Here is a 20,244-nt window from a genome sequence, read left to right as displayed (position 1 = left end):
GGCTTACAGTCAACGTATACATTGAATGTGGGGTTCCTTCCCACACTCCAAGAGAAACTGCTGTTAGTATTTAATGTCTTAAAATCATTTCTGTCAAAATACACTGTTTAATGTTGCACATAAATTGGATTATATATTTCTGTTTTACAATGAGCCATGTATATCTTTTTATTCTCATATACTACGTCATTGTAATTTTTTTAACCAATTCCATATTTATAAACATTTAGGTATTTCCAGGTGTCAGTATTATAAAGACAGCCTCACATAAGATGTATGTATCTGTGTACTTGTTTTTGTTTTATCTGGAAGTAATTGTTAAGTCAAAGGATATATACATTTAAAAACAATTTTTTTTAAGAGGCAGGGTCTCACTGTGTTGCCCAGGCTGGAGTGCGGTGGCTATCACAGGCACAATCATAGCACATTGCAACCCCAAACTCTTGGACTCAAGCAATCCTGCCTCAGCCCCCCAAGTAGCAGGCATGTGCCACCGCACTTGGCTTACATTTCACAATCCGATGCATGTTTCCAAACTTGCTCATTAAGATTTAAATTTTAGAAATGTGTTACTAATTTATACTCCCACTATCAACATATGAGGGTATCAGTATTTTTAATATTTGTCAATTTCATTGTTGATAAATTATGTATACTTGCTTTTCTTAATGGTAACTAGTGAACTTATCATACTGATGTATTTTTATTGGCCATTTTTAGATCTTCCATGAATCGCATATTATTTTCTTTGCCACTTTTTCTCTTGTGATGTTGATCTTTTTCTTATTAATTTATATGAGCTCTTTATTTATTTTTTATTTTTTGAAACAGGGTTTCATTCTGTTGCCCAGGCTGGAATGCAGTGGCATGATCATGGCTCACTGCAGCCTTGAACTCCTGGGCTCAAGCAATTCTCCCACCTCAGCCTCCCAAGTAGCTGGGACTACAGGCACATACCACCAAGCCTGGCTAATTTAAAAATTTTTTTTTGGTAGAGACGGGGTCTCCCTGTGTTGCCCAGGCTGGTCTCAAACTCCTAGGTTCAAGTGATCCTCCTGCCTTGGCTTCCCAAAGTGCTGGGATTATAGGCATAAGCCACCATGTCCAGCCTATGAGCTCTTTATATATTAAATCATTAACTCTATCATTTGGAATATTGCTATCCAGTATTAGTTTTTAGGTGGTTAGACTTATCAGACTTTCTTTAATGAGTTCTGATTTTAAGATTCTGCTTAAAGAAGTTTCACCCCACCCACTGTAAGCCCAGGGTTAAAGGTATTCACCCATATCTTCTTCTCATCTTAAGTTTACCTCTTTTATATTTAATAAAATGAAACCCATCTAGGATTTATTTTAGTATAGGAAGTACTCTTTTTGGCTTTTTCTTCAGCATAGATTTAGGCCAGCAGTAAAAAATTTTGCCTTAGATTTCTTCAGGATTATGTGTGCTTTTACAACAGTCTAGTTGATGATTTTTTTTAAATTATGAGACCCACTGACCCCATGCTTAGCAACCTCTGTTCTGAGTTTGTCAGAAATTAGGCAAAGAGAAAATGCCTGTTATTCCCTAGCAAACATCTCCAAATTCCTCTATAGTTGTAAATATAACTGCAATGGGAATTGTTTGATTTTTTGCAAAAATGAGATAAGCCAGGAATAACATAAGCCAGACTAGTACTGTTTTTGTGGCCAGGATATAATTATTTTCTATAATGAAAATAAAACGGTGCCCTTCTGTGATGTGCTTGGCTTTCCTTACAGCCCCTGCAGTGGTGAGGACTGGGCAAAAGATCTTTCACAAAGAGAAACCCAGGCCAGATGACTTGGAACGCTTTGTCTTGGGAAGTCAGCATGCTAGCAAAGAGACTGTGACAGAAGGCTGCGCCCTAAGTGCCTGTGCCTCTAACCACAGACCACACGATGCTCTCTTGTTTCAGGGTGGGAGAGAAAGGCTGATTTTTTATGTGAGCAGTCATTCAGTTTTTGCACTTAACTTCCCAAGGCCACCATTTTTAGTAGAGAGATGTAGACCAGCATCATGAGGGTACCCTTGAGGGTACTAATCATTGGTACCTTGAGGTAGGATAAGTGAAATGCTGACCATATCCCATTGGGCTTGTGTATTACATTGACTGGTGCAGACAAGCAGTTTATACTCGTATATAGTGAGAGGTAGTTTCAAAGGTGGAAGGAGAGTTTGATAAGGGATTTGCTTCTCCAGGCTATTGAAAGAGGTCATCTTTCAGTATGGCTGAATGCAATGACAGCATGCTAATTCACCAGCCTTGCCCAAATCTCTCTTACACCCTTTTGCTTTTCTCTTGCAGTGGATGACAGCACTGGAGTTATAAACTGCATCTGCTGGAAAAAGTTGAATACTGAGTCTGTATCAGGTAATTTTATTTGTCACATTCCTTTACTTTTCACCTAACTAACGGATTTTACTCAATGTAGTTCATCAAAACAGCTATAGGGCTAAATTTTCACATTTATCTGCTGGTGAGTTACATTGATCTACCTGAAGCACTATACCCAGAACTTTAGCTGCCCTGAAAACCGATGCCATAGGAGAGCCAGTTGCTTTTCTTTCTCCCATCTCTTTGGTGCTCACTGCTTCCTAAGCCTACAGGAATGTGAATAGGTTACAGGGAGTTTCAGCAGTTCATTTTTACCATGCCCATTATTATATAAGTCAAGGTGTCTTAGCCTAATTGCTAGTCAGGTCTGAATCCCCTTGTCTCAGCCATATCACTTGACCAAAGAACATTTTGAAGACTGTTTCTCTCACATGGTTGCCACTAACTTCTGTGCTGCCATGGTCCAGATTTTCTAAAATCTCTGTGTTCAAACAAATAATACCAGGAATTCTAAGATTGAGAAGGTAAGATAGGATTCCTTTGGAAATTATCCATTAAGTAATATAAATTAAAAGAACTTTAAAATTGTATAGTGAACACATTGACTATAACTGAAACAACATTTGGAGTTGCTTGAATATATTTTAATAATTTTTAGATACTTTTTTTTTTTTATTTTAAAGATAGGTTCTCACTGTGTTTCCAGGGCTGGTCTCAAACTCCCGGACACAAGTGATCCTCCTGCCTCAGCCTCCCAAAGTGTTAGGATTACAGGCTTGAGCCACCACACCCGGCCGAATTTTTAGATACTTTTTAAAGTTAAGTTCATAATATGAAAGAATATCGTGCAATATTAGTGATGGTTTTTCATTCTAGAGAAGCTATGAAAACTGGAATCTTGTTTTTCCTGTGTTTTACAACATACACAGTCTAGTGCCATACACAGTGGGGTTATTCAGTAAACACTGCCTGCTCTAATATCTAACATCTAGTATCTATCTACTTGCATTATGTATGGTAAGAATATCTAATGCTTAGAATCGTTTCTTCTTTTTTGCCATTATGTGTCAGAATCTCAACTTTGTACTTTGACTATACCGATCAATGGAATGCTCATTTGCTTAATTTTCTGATGTATTTACATTTAGAATTTGGCTATCAGTTTCATGTAACTTTGGAATTCTAATTCCTAATTTGGGAACATCTAAATCAATGGCATTGCTTTGGTAAGGAAGGTTTGTAGATAGATTTAAGGGAGACAACATGTTTTTAGGCAGATACCTCATAGGCAAGAAATAAACCTATGAGACAATCAAGTATCTGGATTTTTATGTATGTCTGAGGTGTTTTTCTTAATCTGTTTTGTGCTGCTGTTACAGAATACCTGAGACTGGGTAATTTTATAAAGAAAGAAATTTATTTCTCATAGTTATGGAGGCCAGAAATTCCAAGATCAAAGTTTTGGTGTCTGGTAAGGTCCAGGTCCCCCCTCCAAGATGGCACCTTGAATGCTTCATCCTCCGGAGGGGAGGAGAACTGTTCCTCACATGGCAGAAGAGCGTGAGAATGAGAACCACTTCTGCAAACCCATTTTATAGTGGCCTTAATTCATTCATGAGAGTGGAGCTCTCATAACCTAAACACCTCCCGTTAGACCCCATCTTCCAACACTGTTGCATTGGGGGTTAAATTTCTAACGCATGAGATTTTGAGGGGATAAAAACATTCAAACTTGTTTTTGTCAAACTGTAGCAGTATTAAAATCATTTGCAGATTTTTGGTTGTTGTCACAATCTTCAGTCGGAAGGTGTAGTTTGAATATGCGTGCTTGTTCTAGATGGAGAGTCAGCAAAGTTTTTCTGTAAAGGGCCGTATTTTCTGCTTTGTGCACCCTATAATCTGTGTGTCTCAACTATTCAATGCTGCCATTATAACAGAAAGTAACCATAGGTAGTACATAAGCAAATGGGCATGGCTGTGTTCCAATAAAACTTTATTTTAAAAAACAGGCTGTGGATGGATTTGGTCCATGGGCTATAGTTTGCAGACCCCTGTTTTAGTCATTGTTTCAGTTTTCAAAATTAACTCTTTTTAAAGAGATAGCATCATCAGGAATATATAATTCTTATACTTCGTAAATTTTTAGATCAACAAAATGGCTATTAATACTGAGAGTCAGATTTTTAAAATATCGATAAGTAGATAAATGGATGAACAATCACAGTAGGTAGCCTTAAGATTGCTTTGCAAATATAACGAGAAGGTAAAAGTAGAAGGAGAAAACCTAAAAATGATTCTCATCATCTTTAAATTGTTCCCAACTAGCCCATTCTCTCCTTTTAATTTAATTGCCCTTAGTTTAAAAGCTTTCCATTGGAAGGTGGCCAGCAAAGACTAATTTTTTAAACAAAATTTAGTCTGAGTCAAAATCATGTTCCAGTCAGTTAAAGTAAAAGAATATAATATTAGCTCCCGTAAATGTCACATTGAGTATACCATTTGGACTTAGCTTATGAGCAAAGTTAAGATTTCCTGGCCCTGAGTATTTGAATGTTAAAGGGGATTTATCTTTCATGATGGAATAGACACTGAAAGTGAAGTTCTGTCAGGCTCCAGTCTTCTCATTATATTCATTTAATTACACAGCTTGAGCCTCCTTTCAGCAACTTGGCTCACCCTTTAAGTGAAAGGTGGGCCTCTTTTTCTCACACCAACCATCGGTCTGATCATTTCAGTGGTGCTATGTGAAGCATTTATTATCACCTATAATGTCTGCATAATGACAGTGAGATTTATAAATACCTTTAAAATTCAGCCTACGTAGAAGAGGACTTGGGGATAGGAACGCAGATGGGACAGCCTTTTGAAAAAGTAGCAGTTGGGGATTTTTTGAAGAAACCCAATAAGCTCTGAGCAGCGGTAATGCTGATTGCGTCCAGGTTCCTACCTGGACTCACTGAATGCACAGAGTTCTTTGTGCTCCCTACGTTGCTGTTTCCCTGGGTATAGTAGGTGTGTTCAAGGAATATTAATGCCTCTGTACATTACAGAGCCACAGTTGTCAAAATTGTATTAGGTTGATTTTGATGAAGGGCTTCTCTATAAAGAAATACAGAGAGCAGATCATCTTGTGTAAAAACACAGCCTCTCCTGCAATTTAAAAGCAAAATAAGATGTACAGAATAATTATGTATTTGTTAAGGTATTAAAAATCCAAATGACTGAAGCTGGTGGAGGAGTTGTGAGCCTGCATGCATTGCTGACAACGTTGTCTAAAAACAGAGAGGTTTGATCATTTTTTTCTGGCAAGCATTCTGACAATATGTAATGAACTGTAAACCAGTTTGTAATTTTTTATCCAGTAATAATCTCCAAAGAAAGACCCCCAAAAAACAAGATACTTTTTCTAGAAGGTTTAATTATTCATTATCACAAATAGCTTACATTTATTGAGTATTTCCTATAAATACGGAATTGTGCTAAGTGCAGAATGTAAGTGTTCAGTTAGATCATGCACAACAACTCTATGTATGAGGTGGACTCTACTGTTATCTCCATTTCATAATTGAGGAAACTGAAGTGGAAGAGTAGAAAGGAAACAGGCACAGTGAGGTTAAGCAGGTTAAGCAGCCTGCCCAAGGTTACACAGCTAGTAGAAGGTAAACTGAGATTCACGTCAGGTCTTTCTGACTCCCGTAGCCAAAATGCTGATGGCTAAGCTGTACTGCCCCCATACAGTGCTAGTGAAAAAAACCAAAGTAAAAAATTATAAAACTGTACCTATAATCCCAGCTACTCAAGAGAGTGAGGTGGGAGGATTGCTTGAGGCCAGGAGTTCAATTCCAGCCTGGGCAACATAGCGAGACCCTGTCTCTAATAAATATAAAATGCTTGGCTATGTAGCTTCTTTGGATACATATGTGTATTTGCAATTATGCTAGACAGGAAAACAGAACACACAGTCTTTTACACCTACCAGCCGTAACTGGGAAATGTGAGTATCTTCCTGGGGCAGGCAGCAGAGAGTAAAGGATAAGTGGGATGGCTCTGGAGCTAGAGACTGCCTGGGTTCAAACTCCAGCCTTGTCTCTAACTAGCTGTTTTACTTTGGGCAAGTTGCTTGACCTCTCTGTGACTCAGTTTCCTCTCTAAAATGGGACTAATAATGAGCAGGAGTGGTTGTGAGGACTAAATGTGCTAATACATTGTAAACTCCTTAGAACAGCATCTATAGTACCCAGACATTCGTGACAATTCTTCTTACTTAACTAATACAATTTGGAAGTAAAATAGTGATAGAAGTTATTTAGAATTGAGTGTACATTGGGTTTTTTTTCATCATGAAGTTGCTCGAGTTTATAGTTTTAAGTGGTACGAGAGAGAGAGAGAAAGTGGAGAAAGTGTGAGAGAGTGTGTGTGTGTGTGTGTGTGTGTGAGAGAGAAAGACAGAGAGATTAGCCTAGTTTCCCAACAGAGATGAGAGGCGAGAAATTGGGATGTTGAGCACTCAGGTGGGACAAGTCTCCTCGCAAGGACATTTGAAAGGTTGTCTAAAGCTATTGCTACCACGCCCAGCTGAACTCATTGTACAGAATTCGTCTCAAGGCCATGCCGAGCCCTTTGACTGCACCGGCGATGCAGAGCAGGAAAGAAGGCCTCGGAGCCTGTCGGAACTTGCCCGCTGGACCTCAGTCTAGACTCCTTTCCTTTCACCCCGCTCTTGAATAATTACAGTTTATACCTTGTTCTCAGTGGAGTACTCCAAAAGGTTATGTGGATTTCCAACAGGAGAACAATTACTCAGAAGTAGAATAAGTAAGCATATTGTATTGGTCTTACCCTAAAACTGTCTCACAGATGTGGTAGAGTGATTGTGTTATAACTTTTTCTCTTTCCCTCTGGCTCTAAACAACTACAGCTGCTCCAAGTGCAGCAAGAGAGCTCAGCTTAACCTCACAACTTAAGAAGCTACAAGAGACCATTGAGCAGAGAACAAAGATAGAGATTGGGGACACGATCCGAGTCAGAGGCAGTATCCGCACATACAGAGAAGAGCGAGAGATTCATGCCGCCGCTTACTGTAAGCACAAGATATTTCTACCAAATTGGTGGTTTTTCTGGATGTGCATCCAGTAAACCTCTTGTTCAGCTGGAAGTCAAACTTTCAAAAAGTTCAGTTAAGGTATAAGTCTATTTAATGAGTGAATTACATTGTTTAACATGCTTTCTTTAGAAAATCAGCGTTTCTTAATTTTATTTTGAAGACAGCTAATTATAAGTTGGGAAAGAAAATGAATTATTTACTTTATATATGGTTGGCAAGTTTATTTGGATGACATAGTAGAGTTTCCAAAGCACTTTCAAGTTCAGAATGTCAATCCATTAGGGCAAAATATGAATATTCTTCAAAATAATGGAAATTTCTTTATTTTTTCTTTATTTTTTTTCTTTTTTTGAGACAGGGTCTCACACTGTTGCCCAGGCTGGAATGCAGTGGCACAGTCACAGCTCACTGCAGCCTCAAATTCCTGGGCTCAGGAGATTCTCCCACCTCAGCCTTCTGAGTAGCTGGAACTACAGGCATGCGCCACCACACCCAGCTAATTTTTTGTACAGATGGGGTTTCGCCATGTTGTCCAGGCTGGTCTCAAATTTCTGAGCTCAAGAGATCCGCCCACCTCAGCCTCCCAGAGTGCTGGGATTACAGCCGTGCGCCACTGTGCCTGGCCAGAAATTTCTTGAATACCATTAAGTCCATTAACTTTAAATGAAAACAGCTAATCAGAAATATAACAGTTCCCCATCATCTTCCCTTTGCACTGTGCTGGCTGGTTTTCAGTTGGAAATCTCAAGGACAGCCCCTGCTGTCCACCAGAGGAGCAGACGAATCAATACATTGATGTGCTTTCCTGGTTCCTTGGCCCTGGCCAAGCCCATGACACTTAGGGCATCGCATTCCCTCATGCAGGATGACTGGGAGCCATTTAGTGCATCTAGACTGTGATCCCTGGGCACTCACAAGGAAGGAGGCCCACCTAGCACCTCATTTACTGTTGTCCTAGCAGCAGTTTGGGCCTGGGAAAGAACTGATCTCAATGTAATTTGCAATTTCTGTGGCATCTTTTTTCCGGTCACTTGTTAGATAAAGTGGACGACCCAGTGTGGAACATTCAAATTGCAAGGATGCTTGAGCTGCCCACTATCTACAGGAAAGTTTATGACCAGCCTTTTCGCAGCTCAGCCCTAGAGAAAGAAGAGGCACTAAGGTAAGTGGTGCCTTATCACTGCTGAGCACGTGACCATGGCAGAAAAGCCAAGCAGGTGAGCCCAGATGCTGGGATTGGCCTAGGTTCAAATCCCAAATCATCCACCTATGCACTGTGGGGCTCTGGGCAAGCCCTCTAACCCTCTCTATGCTTCAGTTTCCTCAACTGCAACGTGAAGAGAATAATAGCACAGATGTCCTAGGGTTGTCGTGAGGAAATTATATGTGTAATTGGAGTCACTGAAGGAGGAGTGGAGGCAGGAGCAGAGAAAAACACTTGGAAGAAATAATAATGCCTGACATTTTTCCAAGTTTGATAAAAACTTTAACCTCACAGATCCAGGAAGCTCAATGAACCCCAAGGCAAGAAACCTGAAGAAAAATGCACCAAGTCACCTCAATCAAAATATGATACCATAGCACGTCATAATCAAAAACGTGTTTTAAAAAAACCTACACTGGTCATTCTCAACCAGGGATGATTTTACTTTTTTATAGGGGAGAAAACCCAGGAGGAATGAGAATGTGTGCATATTTGCTAATATATGCATAAAAGAACTCTGAGAGGAGACACAGAGAACCGGTAACAGCAGCTCCCTGGGGGGTGGGGACCGGAGGATAGGACAGGAAGGGGACAGAAAGGAGACTTCACTGCATATCCTTTAATGTTTTTTTAATTTGAATATATTATATATTCAAAAAAGTATATTAAAAGCACAACTATAGACTCATATAAAAAGTGAAAATTCTCCATTTTCCTGTCTCCTGCCTCAGGACCATTCCCCAGAGATTACCAATGTTCGTAAGCCAATGTGTGTCTTTTTAAATTAGTTTCTTCTGTGCTTACACAAGCATGAATATTCACCCATAGATTTTGTGGGTTTCCATTTTTTTAATATAAAAATAGGACCATATCTTACATGCTGTTCTGCAGTTTGACTTTTTTCTCCTAATCTGTCATGAATATCTTAGTTCCTGTAGTTCTGCCTCATCATTTTAAACAACCACATGATGTTCACTGTATGTATTACTCTGTATATGAAAAACAAACCCCAATATAGTGTTGCATTTTCTAGCTAATTTTCTGGTTTTCATACACCAAAAAGGAACAAAGGTAATGGTTTTCTGCAGAGCTCTTTAAAACTTTTCCTCTGCAGCAATCCAGGCGCCCTGGACCTCCCCAATCTCACGAGTTTGCTGAGTGAAAAAGCCAAAGAATTCCTCATGGAGAACAGAGTGCAGAGCTTTTACCAGCAGGAGCTGGAAATGGTGGAGTCTTTGCTGTCCCTTGCCAATCAGCCTGTGATTCACAGTGCCTGCTCCGACCAAGTGAGTGCAGCATGCCCATGTGAGAGTTCTGGTTCCCTGCCCCAGATTTGCAACTGCAGGTGTAGGTGAAAGTGACTGTGGCATGAAGATTCACAGAGTTGACCCAGGGAACAGAGGGGATGGTTCTGTCACACATTATTTCTATTCTGGAAAGGTCGTTGACCACTAAGAACTTGAAATGAGGCATAAGGCTGGACCTGCCCCTTCCCCTTCCTTACGTAATCTTTTTTTTTTTCGGAGACAGATTCTCACTCTGTCGCCCAGGCTGGTGATTCTCCTGCCTTGGCCTCACAAGTAGCTGGGACCACAGGCATGTGCCATCATGCCTGGCTAACCAAGATAACTTTTTCTAAGAGGAATAAAAAATTAAAGAATAAAAAATTACTTAAGTGTTCCTTGAAATTTTACTTACAAATGAGACTGAATACAACTCGGTCTTTATTTAAACTCCTAAAACACAATGGGTTAATCTTATTCTGAAAAAGACAGAGCAAGTCATTAAAAACCATGGTTCAAGTTCACGAATCATTTTGCTGATGAATAAATCATCTTGGATGGATAATTACCTCCTCTTATCTACTTCCCTGTCACTTGGCTTCTGCTGAGATTAAACATCCATCTCAATGAATACTAACAACCTACTAGTGTGGACCTTAGACTATTATTATTTTTTTCTACTCAAATATTAAGCATAATAAGATTAAGTAACGAGGGGCCAGGCGCAGTGGCTCATGCCTGTAATCCCAGCATTTTGGGAGGTCAAGGTGGGCAGATCACTTGAGGCCAGGAGTTCAAGACCAGCCTAGCCAAAATGCCGAAATCTTGTCTCTACTAAAAATACAAAAATTAGACAGGGTCTCACTCTGGGTGACCCTGACCCCTGACTGTCACCCAGAGTGAGACCTTGTCCCAACAAAAAAAAAAGAAAAAGTTATCTCCATGTTTTTACCCCTAGTGTTACTTGGGTAACTTGTTTTGTTGCTTAGTGTTGACGTATTGCTTGGAATTAAGAATTATTTGAGACATTGGTTTTAGGCTTTCCCTTTCATTACAGTCCTTAGGTTTGTTGTTGTAACGTGACTCATTTATTTACTTTCTTTATCCCACCAGGGAATGATCTCAGCTTAAATGTCCCTCCTTGCCCTCCCTGGCCGTCTAGCTGCTCTGATTGCCACGTGGCCCCTCACCCTTATACCCTGTTTTTGTATCTGACGTCACTGGTCTTTATTTGTTTGCCTGCCTGTTCCTCCATCAGAATTTAAGTTCTGTGAGAGCAGAGGCCTTGTCTGTCTTATTCTTTGCTCTCTACCCAGGGCCTAGAACAGGGCTGGCATAAAGCAGGTTCTCACTAATTATTTGCTGATTGAAGGAATGAATGATTTTTAAAAATTCAAATTGCCCCACAAAGTGTAAAGGTAAAGGTCAGTTTCTTTCCCATCCTCCCTCTCACTCCCGTTCCCCTGAGACAAGCACCAGTACTAGTCTCTGGAATATCCTTCTGGAGATAGTCTGTGCTTGTGTGTACTCTAAGTCACTGTAGCCCCTTCTGTTTTACACAGATGGTAGCATGGCGTAGTATACTATGAGAGACCACACTTTTCATTGACGTATGTCTTACAGATTCTTTCCTAGCCGTACATATAGGTTGGCCCCTACAGTCTTTGTCACGTGTACCATCATGTATGTGACCAGTCTCTCCATTCCTGGACTGTTTGGATGTTTTCTGATCTCTTGCCATTACCAACAAGGCTGCTGTGAACACCCTCGCTAGGTAACATAAGTTGTTCTTGATTTTGGTGGAACAGATACTGAGTCACATCCTGACCTCCTGGGCATGACCACTGCTTCTCAGTTTTGTTTGTGCTCCTAATTATCTCTTCTGGGCAACAGCCTGATGTGCCCAGTGACCCATGGTTTCATACGAGGAGATGAGGGATATCGTTTCAGAAAACACCAAGGTGGAAAGGGTCATGACTGGCTGCTTTGTTCTTTGCCAAGGTTGCTTCTAAACAGTTGTGGCGCTCCAGCTGTCGGCTGACAGCAAGATTGACCTTCTTCCCACTTAATCATTTAGAGGCGGCTCAAAGCCAAATTGACCTCCTAGGACTTCTGATGATTCTATCAGCATGTTTGGAAAGAAACTTTAAAGCTTAGCGAAGACCATATTTTTCTCATGAAGCCAGCTCTTCCGTGATAGCTATAATTAAGTAAAGAGAGAGACTTAAGGACTCTTTGAGGACTAAAAGACTCCTCCATTCAAAATGATCTGTACGAAACCTTTGGCATATCTTTTTGAAAATGCTTACAGCAGAAACTTGTGTCTGCCTAGTGCTATATGTTTAAAAAGAATCGAATATGGCACTATGTTTGTTGTCTTTGGAAACTCTTTTTTTCTATCAATTATGAATTAGTCCCTCACATTGCTCTGGTTGGGGAGGTCAGTGTGATTAAATTGAGTTCTGTTTAATAGATTCCTGGGAGACTGAAGGTGCTTTACAATGAGACTGAAACCCTAGATCCTTTGGCACTTTCTGTTGTCATACAGATGAAAGCTTAACAGAAAAAATCATTGTGATGGTGTTATAGTTTAGAGGCAGAGAGAGAGCAGGCTTGAATGTTTCCTCCTTTTTTTCATAGTGGTCCTTCTTAGAAAATCCAGCAACATGATAAGCAGGGCCTGCAAAACCATTGTTTCTTTGACAGCTGGATGAATGTTGAGTTTGTTTGGGAATGAAGACTATATATATTTCAGGGATCCACCCAGTTCCTGACCTGAGATGAGGCGAGGCTGGGTAAGGTTCAGCACGTTTAGCTAGTCACTGGTTTTTTTTTGTTTGGTTGGTTTTTTTTTGCCTGTGAGCAATTTCGGTTTCCTAAATCTGATGACTCTGTCATTGCTCTTTTGAAAAAGACAAGAAAGACACAGATCCCAGTCCAGGAAAAGCTGCTGGCTGGAAGAGACGATTAGTGGCTTTACCCTTGAGACTATGGTCTTTATAACTAGGCCAAGGAAATATGTCCCAGGGTCAGCTGAGGCAAATGTTTTTGGAAAGGAAGCTTCAAGTATTGTTTATATTTACAGAGCGCCATTTCTGTTGCATCCTTGCTCACAGCTGAAACTGTGTTTTTAATCTCCCAGGCCTAGCATTGTCTCTTCCTGCTGCTTGATCTGACTGAAATCTGGGAGGGGGAACTAGGCTTTTTATATGGTTTGGGGATAACCAAGAGTCATTTTTAAAGACAGGAATACTCATGTAACAATCATCTCTAGTTAATTTCCAATTTATTTCTATCTTGCTAAGAGATGTAATAAACCTAACCTTTAGAATCCTTATGTTAAATTGACTAAAGAAGATAGATCTCCTTAGAATTATAAAGATAAAGTAGTTATGAAGGTTTGCAAAGGAGTCTATATCGCGCTGATGGTGCATCCCCTAAGAGCACTCATGTATTAAATTAAGAATAGTTTTGCCCTAAGCCTCATGAATAAAAAGATGTGTGGCTAAGGATTGCTAGGTGTGGTGTTTATTCTAAACACACCCAGAGAGCTTTTCTGCCTGTGGGAGTTGTCAAATATTTCTCAGCCTTATACTCCCTTCCGAATGGAAGCTGTCATAACCTGGAATGTTTGTCAGTTTTGGGGCCCTAATGACGAGGTTCTCCAGCTTGTTCTTTTAAGGAAAAACTTAAACTGTTAATTCAATTAGAGTGTTAGGCTGTTATCGTTAGCCCAGGAGAACACATTTGTGAAACATCACCAGGATCTATTAGAGTAACAGAAAGCCTGTTTGGGAGGTCTCTTCTAGAAAGAGAAGGTTACTTTGGGATGGACTTGTGAACACTTGAGACCCTGTGGAGGCTCTTTCCTCTTCCCTTGAGGAAATGTCATTAGCAAATCTCAGCCACTCTTTTTCAGCACCTCTGGGTGCTGCCCCACATAGCCTTTGTAAGTACCTTTCAATAGAGGTAGGACTTGGCCTTCAAATGCTTTTCTGGAAGCTTTGCCACATTTGTTTGGAACTCTGATCTTTTCAATATCTTGACAAATTTCTGTCACATTGAAAATGGATCTGTAGGCTGGGCGCGGTGGCTCACACCTGTAATCCCAGCACTTTGGGAGGCCGAGGCGGGTGGATCATGAGGTCAGGAGATCGAGACCATCCTGGCTAACATGGTGAAACCCTGTCTCTACTAAAAATACAAAAAATTAGCCGGGCATGGTGGCAGGCACCTGTAGTCCCAGCTACGCGGGAGGCTGAGGCAGGAGAATGGCGTGAATCCAGGAGGTGGAGCTTGCAGTGAGCTGAGATCATGCCACTGCACTCCAGCCTAGGCGACAGAGTGAGACTGTGTCTCAAAAAAAAAAAAAGGATCTGTACTTTGAAGAGCAATTGTTGTTTGCCCTTTTCTTTGTCTTAGGAAGGAGTGGAAAATCCCCAATGGAATAATAAGAAGAATACACACTCTCTAATGTGTATTTGTTTCCATTCGTCTCACAGATACTTTATCAGTCACCTAACGTGTGCTAGGGAGGAGGTGGCCAAGATGAAACAAAGTCCCTGACTCAAGAAGCATCCCATCTGGTCAAGCATAGGGGGACATAGCTGATAGCCTAGCTTCCTCGGGGATAAGAAGCAGGATGACCTGGATGACCCTCCCCAGGCAAACCTGTCTCCAGAGAAGGGAAGAAACACTGACAGTGAGGGGGAGAGCTGACAGCAGCAGAGGTCACTTCTAGGTGGGGACTGTGCTTTACCAGGACAGCTGTCTACCTTCAGCCTTGTGGACTCCCCTTGGTGGATCTCTGCACAGCCTCTGTTGTCCTCCATTTAAAATAATGAGGCTATTTAATACTTCATGCTGGAATCCCCAAATTATTCCAACATACATAAAAATCTTTGAAGTCCCTAGGAAGAGATTGTATACAGCCTCGATTTTAATGGAAAAGGGGGCTAATATATATATATATATATACAATGTTTTGGTTTTATATAAAAAATAAGTCAAAGATTGTCCAACAGTGAGGGTAGCTTTTTTTATTCTGCACTACAGAGTGTTGAGTTCATTAAAAAAAAAAATCACAACTAAGGTATGGAACAGTTATGAAAGGTGACCTGCCAGGGCACACTTCTCAGTCCTCCTTAAATACCATCCTGCTAGGCCGGTACATACCAGGATCTTTTTGACTCAGCAGTTAAAAGGCCTGTTGGACAAATTCATGAACCAGTTGGTCTAGGAGTTGTTCTCAGATGCTGTAAGGTGAGACTTATTTCTTTTCTTTTTTTCTTTTTCCTGTCTTTACAGGTGAATTTTAAGAAGGACACCACTTCCAAGGCAATTCATAGTATATTTAAGAATGCTATACAACTGCTGCTGGAAAAAGGACTTGTTTTCCAGAAAGATGATGGTTTCGATAACCTATACTATGTAAGACACTTGCAACTTAACTTTTTTCCTTCGTAGCTTCAATTACAAATATATTTATTACTTACGAATAACTACTTAATTATTCTTAAAAATCATTAAGGAGGTACATAAAATCAGAAGTGAAAGTTGGCCCTTATCCTTCCCCAAGGTATCTCTTTTAATAATACAGTCGACCCATGAACCACACAAGTTTGAACTGCGTGGGTCTACTTACATGCAGACTTTTTCAACCAAATGCAGATGGAAAGTACAGTATTTGCAGATGTGAAACCCACATATGAGGGCTAACTTTTTGTACATGCAGGTTTCACAGAGCCAACTTCAGGACTTGAGTGTGTGTGGATTTTGGTATACCTGAGGGTCCTGGAACTGATCCACTGAGTATACCGAGAGACAACTGTATATCCTTCTAGACATTTATCTGTACATTTACAGATGCATACATATACAAATGTGCTTCTGTGGCTTTTTAATTGTTTCAAATCCCTGAGTTATGCAAGAGCCTTTTTGCTTTATAAAAAATGTGATCATCTTCTAAATCAACATTTCTCAATCTGAACACTATTTGGGCTAGGTGATTGATTGTCATGGGAGCTATCCTGTGCATTGCAGGATATTTAGCAGCATCCCTGACCTTCATCTACTGGAGACCAGGAGCAACACTCCAATTGTGACAACCAAAAATGTCCCTGGACATTTCTGGATGTCTTCTGGGACCATTGAGACTTGCTACTGTAAATAATGCTCTGTACCCTTTTTGGTACCAAGATAACACATGACAGGCACTTTTCCACATTAGTAGTTATAAATCTACCTTGTTCTTTTTAACATCCTCAGGGTATTCCATACTATGGGTACCTGTTGTGTATTTTTTTAGACATTCCTTTTTGATGGATACTTAGGGTATTTCTAACTTTTGCTGTCACAAATAGTGTTGCTGTGGCTATTTTTGCACAACTATATTTGTGAACTCATGTCAGTATTTCTGTAAGGTTGACTCTTAAAAGAAGAGCTGCTGGAGCAGAGGGCATGGCCATTTAAGCTTTTAGTCGACACAGTGTGATGGGCCTGCCTGAAGGCTGTACCAGTTGACTCCCAGCAGAAATATGGGTGCTTGTTTGCCTCACTCTTTCAAGTTAACAGTTCACCTTCTGCTGCATACCTTTAATATTGGAGGAGCTAAGCTGGAAATGGGCCTTCTCAGGACCACTGACATCAGTGTGGATTCCGTTATGTGCAGCTCTCCCAGAGACTGATCAAATTCTGTGGTATTCCAGAAGTCTCACTATTTACAGGCAAGATTCCTGACGGGGAGCTTTTCTTCTTAATATGACATTTCCTGATGTTGATTTACCCTAGTGACTCCCCACTTTAGAGAGATTTTAGAAATTACAATACCATTTAAATAACTTTTGAAACAGGTATCCCAGTCTACATAAGGGCAAGTGCCTCCCACACCATCCCAGGATGGGAGTCCTGGCATGGGAAGGCCGGGTGGGAGTTGGTTGCTTCCTGGAAGTTGGAGAAGCTCATGGGGGCAGCTCACCTTGAGCCCTGCTCTGGGACACACATTTCCTCCCAGGCCTTTAGAGAGCAGCCCTTCCTGAGGAGCAGCAGTCCAGGGCAAGGCATGGCGGGGCTGGGCACTTCCTCCTGTGAATCATTGTGATCAAGCACAAATAGATCTCTTGTCGCCATCTCTGACTTCACTTCTCCACTGCTTTGTAGTCACCTTTCTCCTGAAGCCCTGCCTCAGGGAAATGGTTAAAATAAGTCAACACTTCTGTTTGCCTAGTGCTTTCCTAGGTTCAGCAGCTCTCACACATGACCTTGTTTAATCTTCGTCATAACCTTGTGAGCTGAGAGAAGGCAGGTGTTCTCAAGATGCCCCCTCCAGTAAGGCAGGTCAGACAGGCATTCTTGGGCTGTCTTTAAGGAGGAAACTTACAGCTATTTGTTTGCATGCCTATTTTCTTTCTTCCTTTCTTCCTCTCTCTTTTTCTGTTTCTTTTTTTTCTTTCTCTTTCTCTCTTTTTTTGTTACTAGATTCACTGTGGAACATGAAGGTGAAACCCGTTGCATGCTGCTTCCCTCTTATCTGAGCTGGTTAAAAAAGACTAAGTTGGCCAGGTGCGGTGGCTCACGCCTGTAATCCCAGCACTTTGGGAGGCCAAGTCGGGTGGAATCACTTGAGGTCAGGCATTCAAGACCAGCCTGGTCAACATGGTGAAACCCTCATCTCTACTAAAAATACAAAAATTAGCTGGACGTGGTGGTGCACGCTTGTAATCCCAGCTACTCGGGAGGCTGAGGCAGGAGAATCACTTGAACCTGGGAGGCGGAGGTTGCAGTGAGCTAAGATCATGCCACTGCACTCCAGCCTGGGCAATAAGAGTGAGATTCCATCTCAAAAAAAAAAAGGAAAAAGAAAAAGACTAAGTTATGTCTGCCTTTGAGAGGAGAATGTGTTTCAGTGGATAGGCTAGCTTTACTCTCATGCTAGCCTGTCCTTGCAGGTTTTTTTTTTTTTTTCCTTTTATTTTTCCTTGTGGTTGGGAGAAGCAAGAAAACTGATGCAACACAAGACAGGTGTCAGGGCCCAGAAGAAGGAGTCATGGGGTGGAGATCGGAGGCCTTGATCACTGTGCCTCGCTCAAAACTATAACAACAAATAAGAGAAATGTGTTATGAGTGTTGAAGAAGAAAGTTAGTTGCTCCTTAAAAGTATGCAATTCCAGCTTTTTTTTGTTTTAACCTCATTGCCCCAGTGAACCAACTCCCAAGGACGTGTCCCCTGGGCAGAACTGGTATGACACTAGGCCAAGTATCAAACACCACATTAATGGTGTAGGGAAGATGATTATTATGTAATCTTTAGAAACTATCCTGAATACTAATTTGGAAGTCTGGATGACACAACTGCTGTGTTACCTAAGAACACTCTCTCTCTCAACTATTTTTCCTATTTAGGTAACCAGAGAAGACAAAGACCTGCACAGAAAGATCCACCGGATCATTCAGCAGGACTGCCAGAAACCAAATCGTAAGTGGTATAATGTACAAGTGATGCCCTGGTGCCCTGGAAGGGGATACTGTCTCCCGGGGAGCACTGGATGGAGAGTCAGGAGACCCAGGACTTTTCCCAATAGTGACTTGGAAAGGTAATAGTCAAAGTACCTGCCCGCCTTGAGCCTCCATCTCCTCTCTAAAGGAGTGTTAGGCTAGCACAATTGTTGTGATCTTGGCTGTACATAAGGTTCAACCTTGGAGCTCTCTAAACATTCAGAGCCCAGATTCTACCTTGGGGATTTTGTTTCCATAGAGGATGAGGTGGGGGCTAGACAAGGAATTCTGATACGGTGAGGTCACCACACTAGGACGTTTTGATGTCATTCTGCTTCTCATGTTCTCTCTGATTTGTGTTATTTCCTATTTCATGCTTGCCCCTTTTCTTTGAACACAAACCTGACATTTCCCTCTATTCTAACATCAAAGCCTTTCAGCGTTGGAAGGGATGGTTCTAGACATGACAGTTTATGAACAGTGTAATTCAGTCATCTTGGAAACTGTTAATTTGCAAAAGACATGGTTTAGAAAATAGTTTCGGTAGAGTTAGTTCAGCCCCTAGTGGTTAGACACTGAAACTGTAGCTACTCTGACAAGGAACAATACCATTTCCACACTAGTTAGAAAGAGAAGGAAGCATTAGTCTATCTTTAAATCCTATGTAAGCTGACTGGTCTTAAAGGTGACTTTTCAAAGTCTAGCTTTTGCAAACACATACTATAATAAGAAGTGTTGGAAAGGTTTGTTAATGACCTCAGGTCCCTGATCTGCCAGTGAACTCCACCTCCAGTCCTTCGGCCCATACATCCCTGGGGCCTGGACCTGTGCCAGGTTGAGTCAGTGGGTGAAGCTGGGCCAGGTTTCCAGCACCAGTGTTTATGGTAGACAGCCCTAGTTAGCCTTTAAGAAACCATGAGGTCGGATCCCAGAGTAGTGTGACAGCAGCTCTTAAAATAAACTCAAAGCAATATATTATTTCAATGCAAGTGAATGGACTTTGTTCACTTCATTCAGAACAATAAAAGCAAATATCCTTTAGTTGAGGGAAAAGCCCGTCTGTCCACAATTGAAGGAGCTTTTGAGAGCAGTGCAATGTGGGATTCCTCAGCCAAGAAGGGATGAGAAGATGCTCCCAAGATAACATCGCTGCAGTCACCCTATTTGCAGGCCTCCTGGCCAGGTTCTTATTTTCATCTGCATTAGGAATAGAATGGATTGAACCCTAGGGCTAGTAAAGCACATGAAAAGAATTCACATTTCATTTGGACTTGGCTCTCTGAAGTGTCCTGAAAGTGGCAGGTTTAACATGTACATCTACCCACAGCTCATCAAGTGGACAGGCCCTGCCACTCAGTCTGTGAATGGGAGCCTCTAAAAGCCACTAGCCAATCACCTGGCACTACTACACTCCCAGGAGCTGAATTCTGAAGCCTGAGTTACTGAGAATGCTGATAAAAGATGTTATAAGGACTGTGTTGGAACCTGCTGTGACCACCCTGCTTCATAATGTCATAACATAGCAATTCAGAATAGTAATGTATGCCCCTCATGAAAAGCCAAGCAGTGTAAAAATCCACACCAAAAAGCCAGACTCCCCCCAAGCACTGAGCCCCAGCTTCTGTGTTCCGCTCTCCAAAGGCAGTGGTTGTTATTAGTTACTTGCATATCCTGTTCAATATGTGTTTTCTATCAAGGATGAACTATACAGATATGCACTTACAAACATATCGTATTATTTATCCGTGATAGAAAACACAAATGAAGTTTAGCCGACGATATACATTGTCCTACACCTTGTAT

At 41.1% G+C, this 20,244-nt stretch overlaps 1 protein-coding gene across 11 annotated transcripts in view; it reads left to right on the top strand.

Moving 5' to 3' along the window:
- The window catches only part of STN1 (STN1 subunit of CST complex), a 54,294-nt gene that overhangs the window by 10,697 nt on the left and 23,353 nt on the right, over positions 1-20,244 (top strand). For 7 of the 11 annotated variants that reach the window (XR_008510608.2, XM_063727735.1, XM_009245770.4 and 4 more), the window contains exons 4-9: positions 2,328-2,393; positions 7,276-7,437; positions 8,500-8,623; positions 9,780-9,951; positions 15,256-15,378; positions 18,349-18,421. Coding sequence is in view for 7 of the 11 variants with exons in the window: in XM_063727735.1 (XP_063583805.1) it covers positions 2,328-2,393; positions 7,276-7,437; positions 8,500-8,623; positions 9,780-9,951; positions 15,256-15,378; positions 18,349-18,421 (720 nt within the window). In the remaining 4 variants the exon portion in view is untranslated. Of the gene's footprint in view, positions 1-2,327; positions 2,394-7,275; positions 7,438-8,499; positions 8,624-9,779; positions 9,952-15,255; positions 15,379-18,348; positions 18,540-20,244 lie in introns of all 11 variants that reach the window. The other 4 variants (XR_008510605.2, XR_008510606.2, XR_008510607.2 and 1 more) reach the window with 1 other exon arrangement.

This window comes from Pongo abelii, chromosome 8, assembly GCF_028885655.2.
Source record: "Pongo abelii isolate AG06213 chromosome 8, NHGRI_mPonAbe1-v2.0_pri, whole genome shotgun sequence".
Taxonomy (NCBI): domain Eukaryota; kingdom Metazoa; phylum Chordata; class Mammalia; order Primates; family Hominidae; genus Pongo; species Pongo abelii.
Note: the sequence above shows the minus strand (reverse complement) of the source record. Positions and strands in the feature narration are given on the sequence as shown.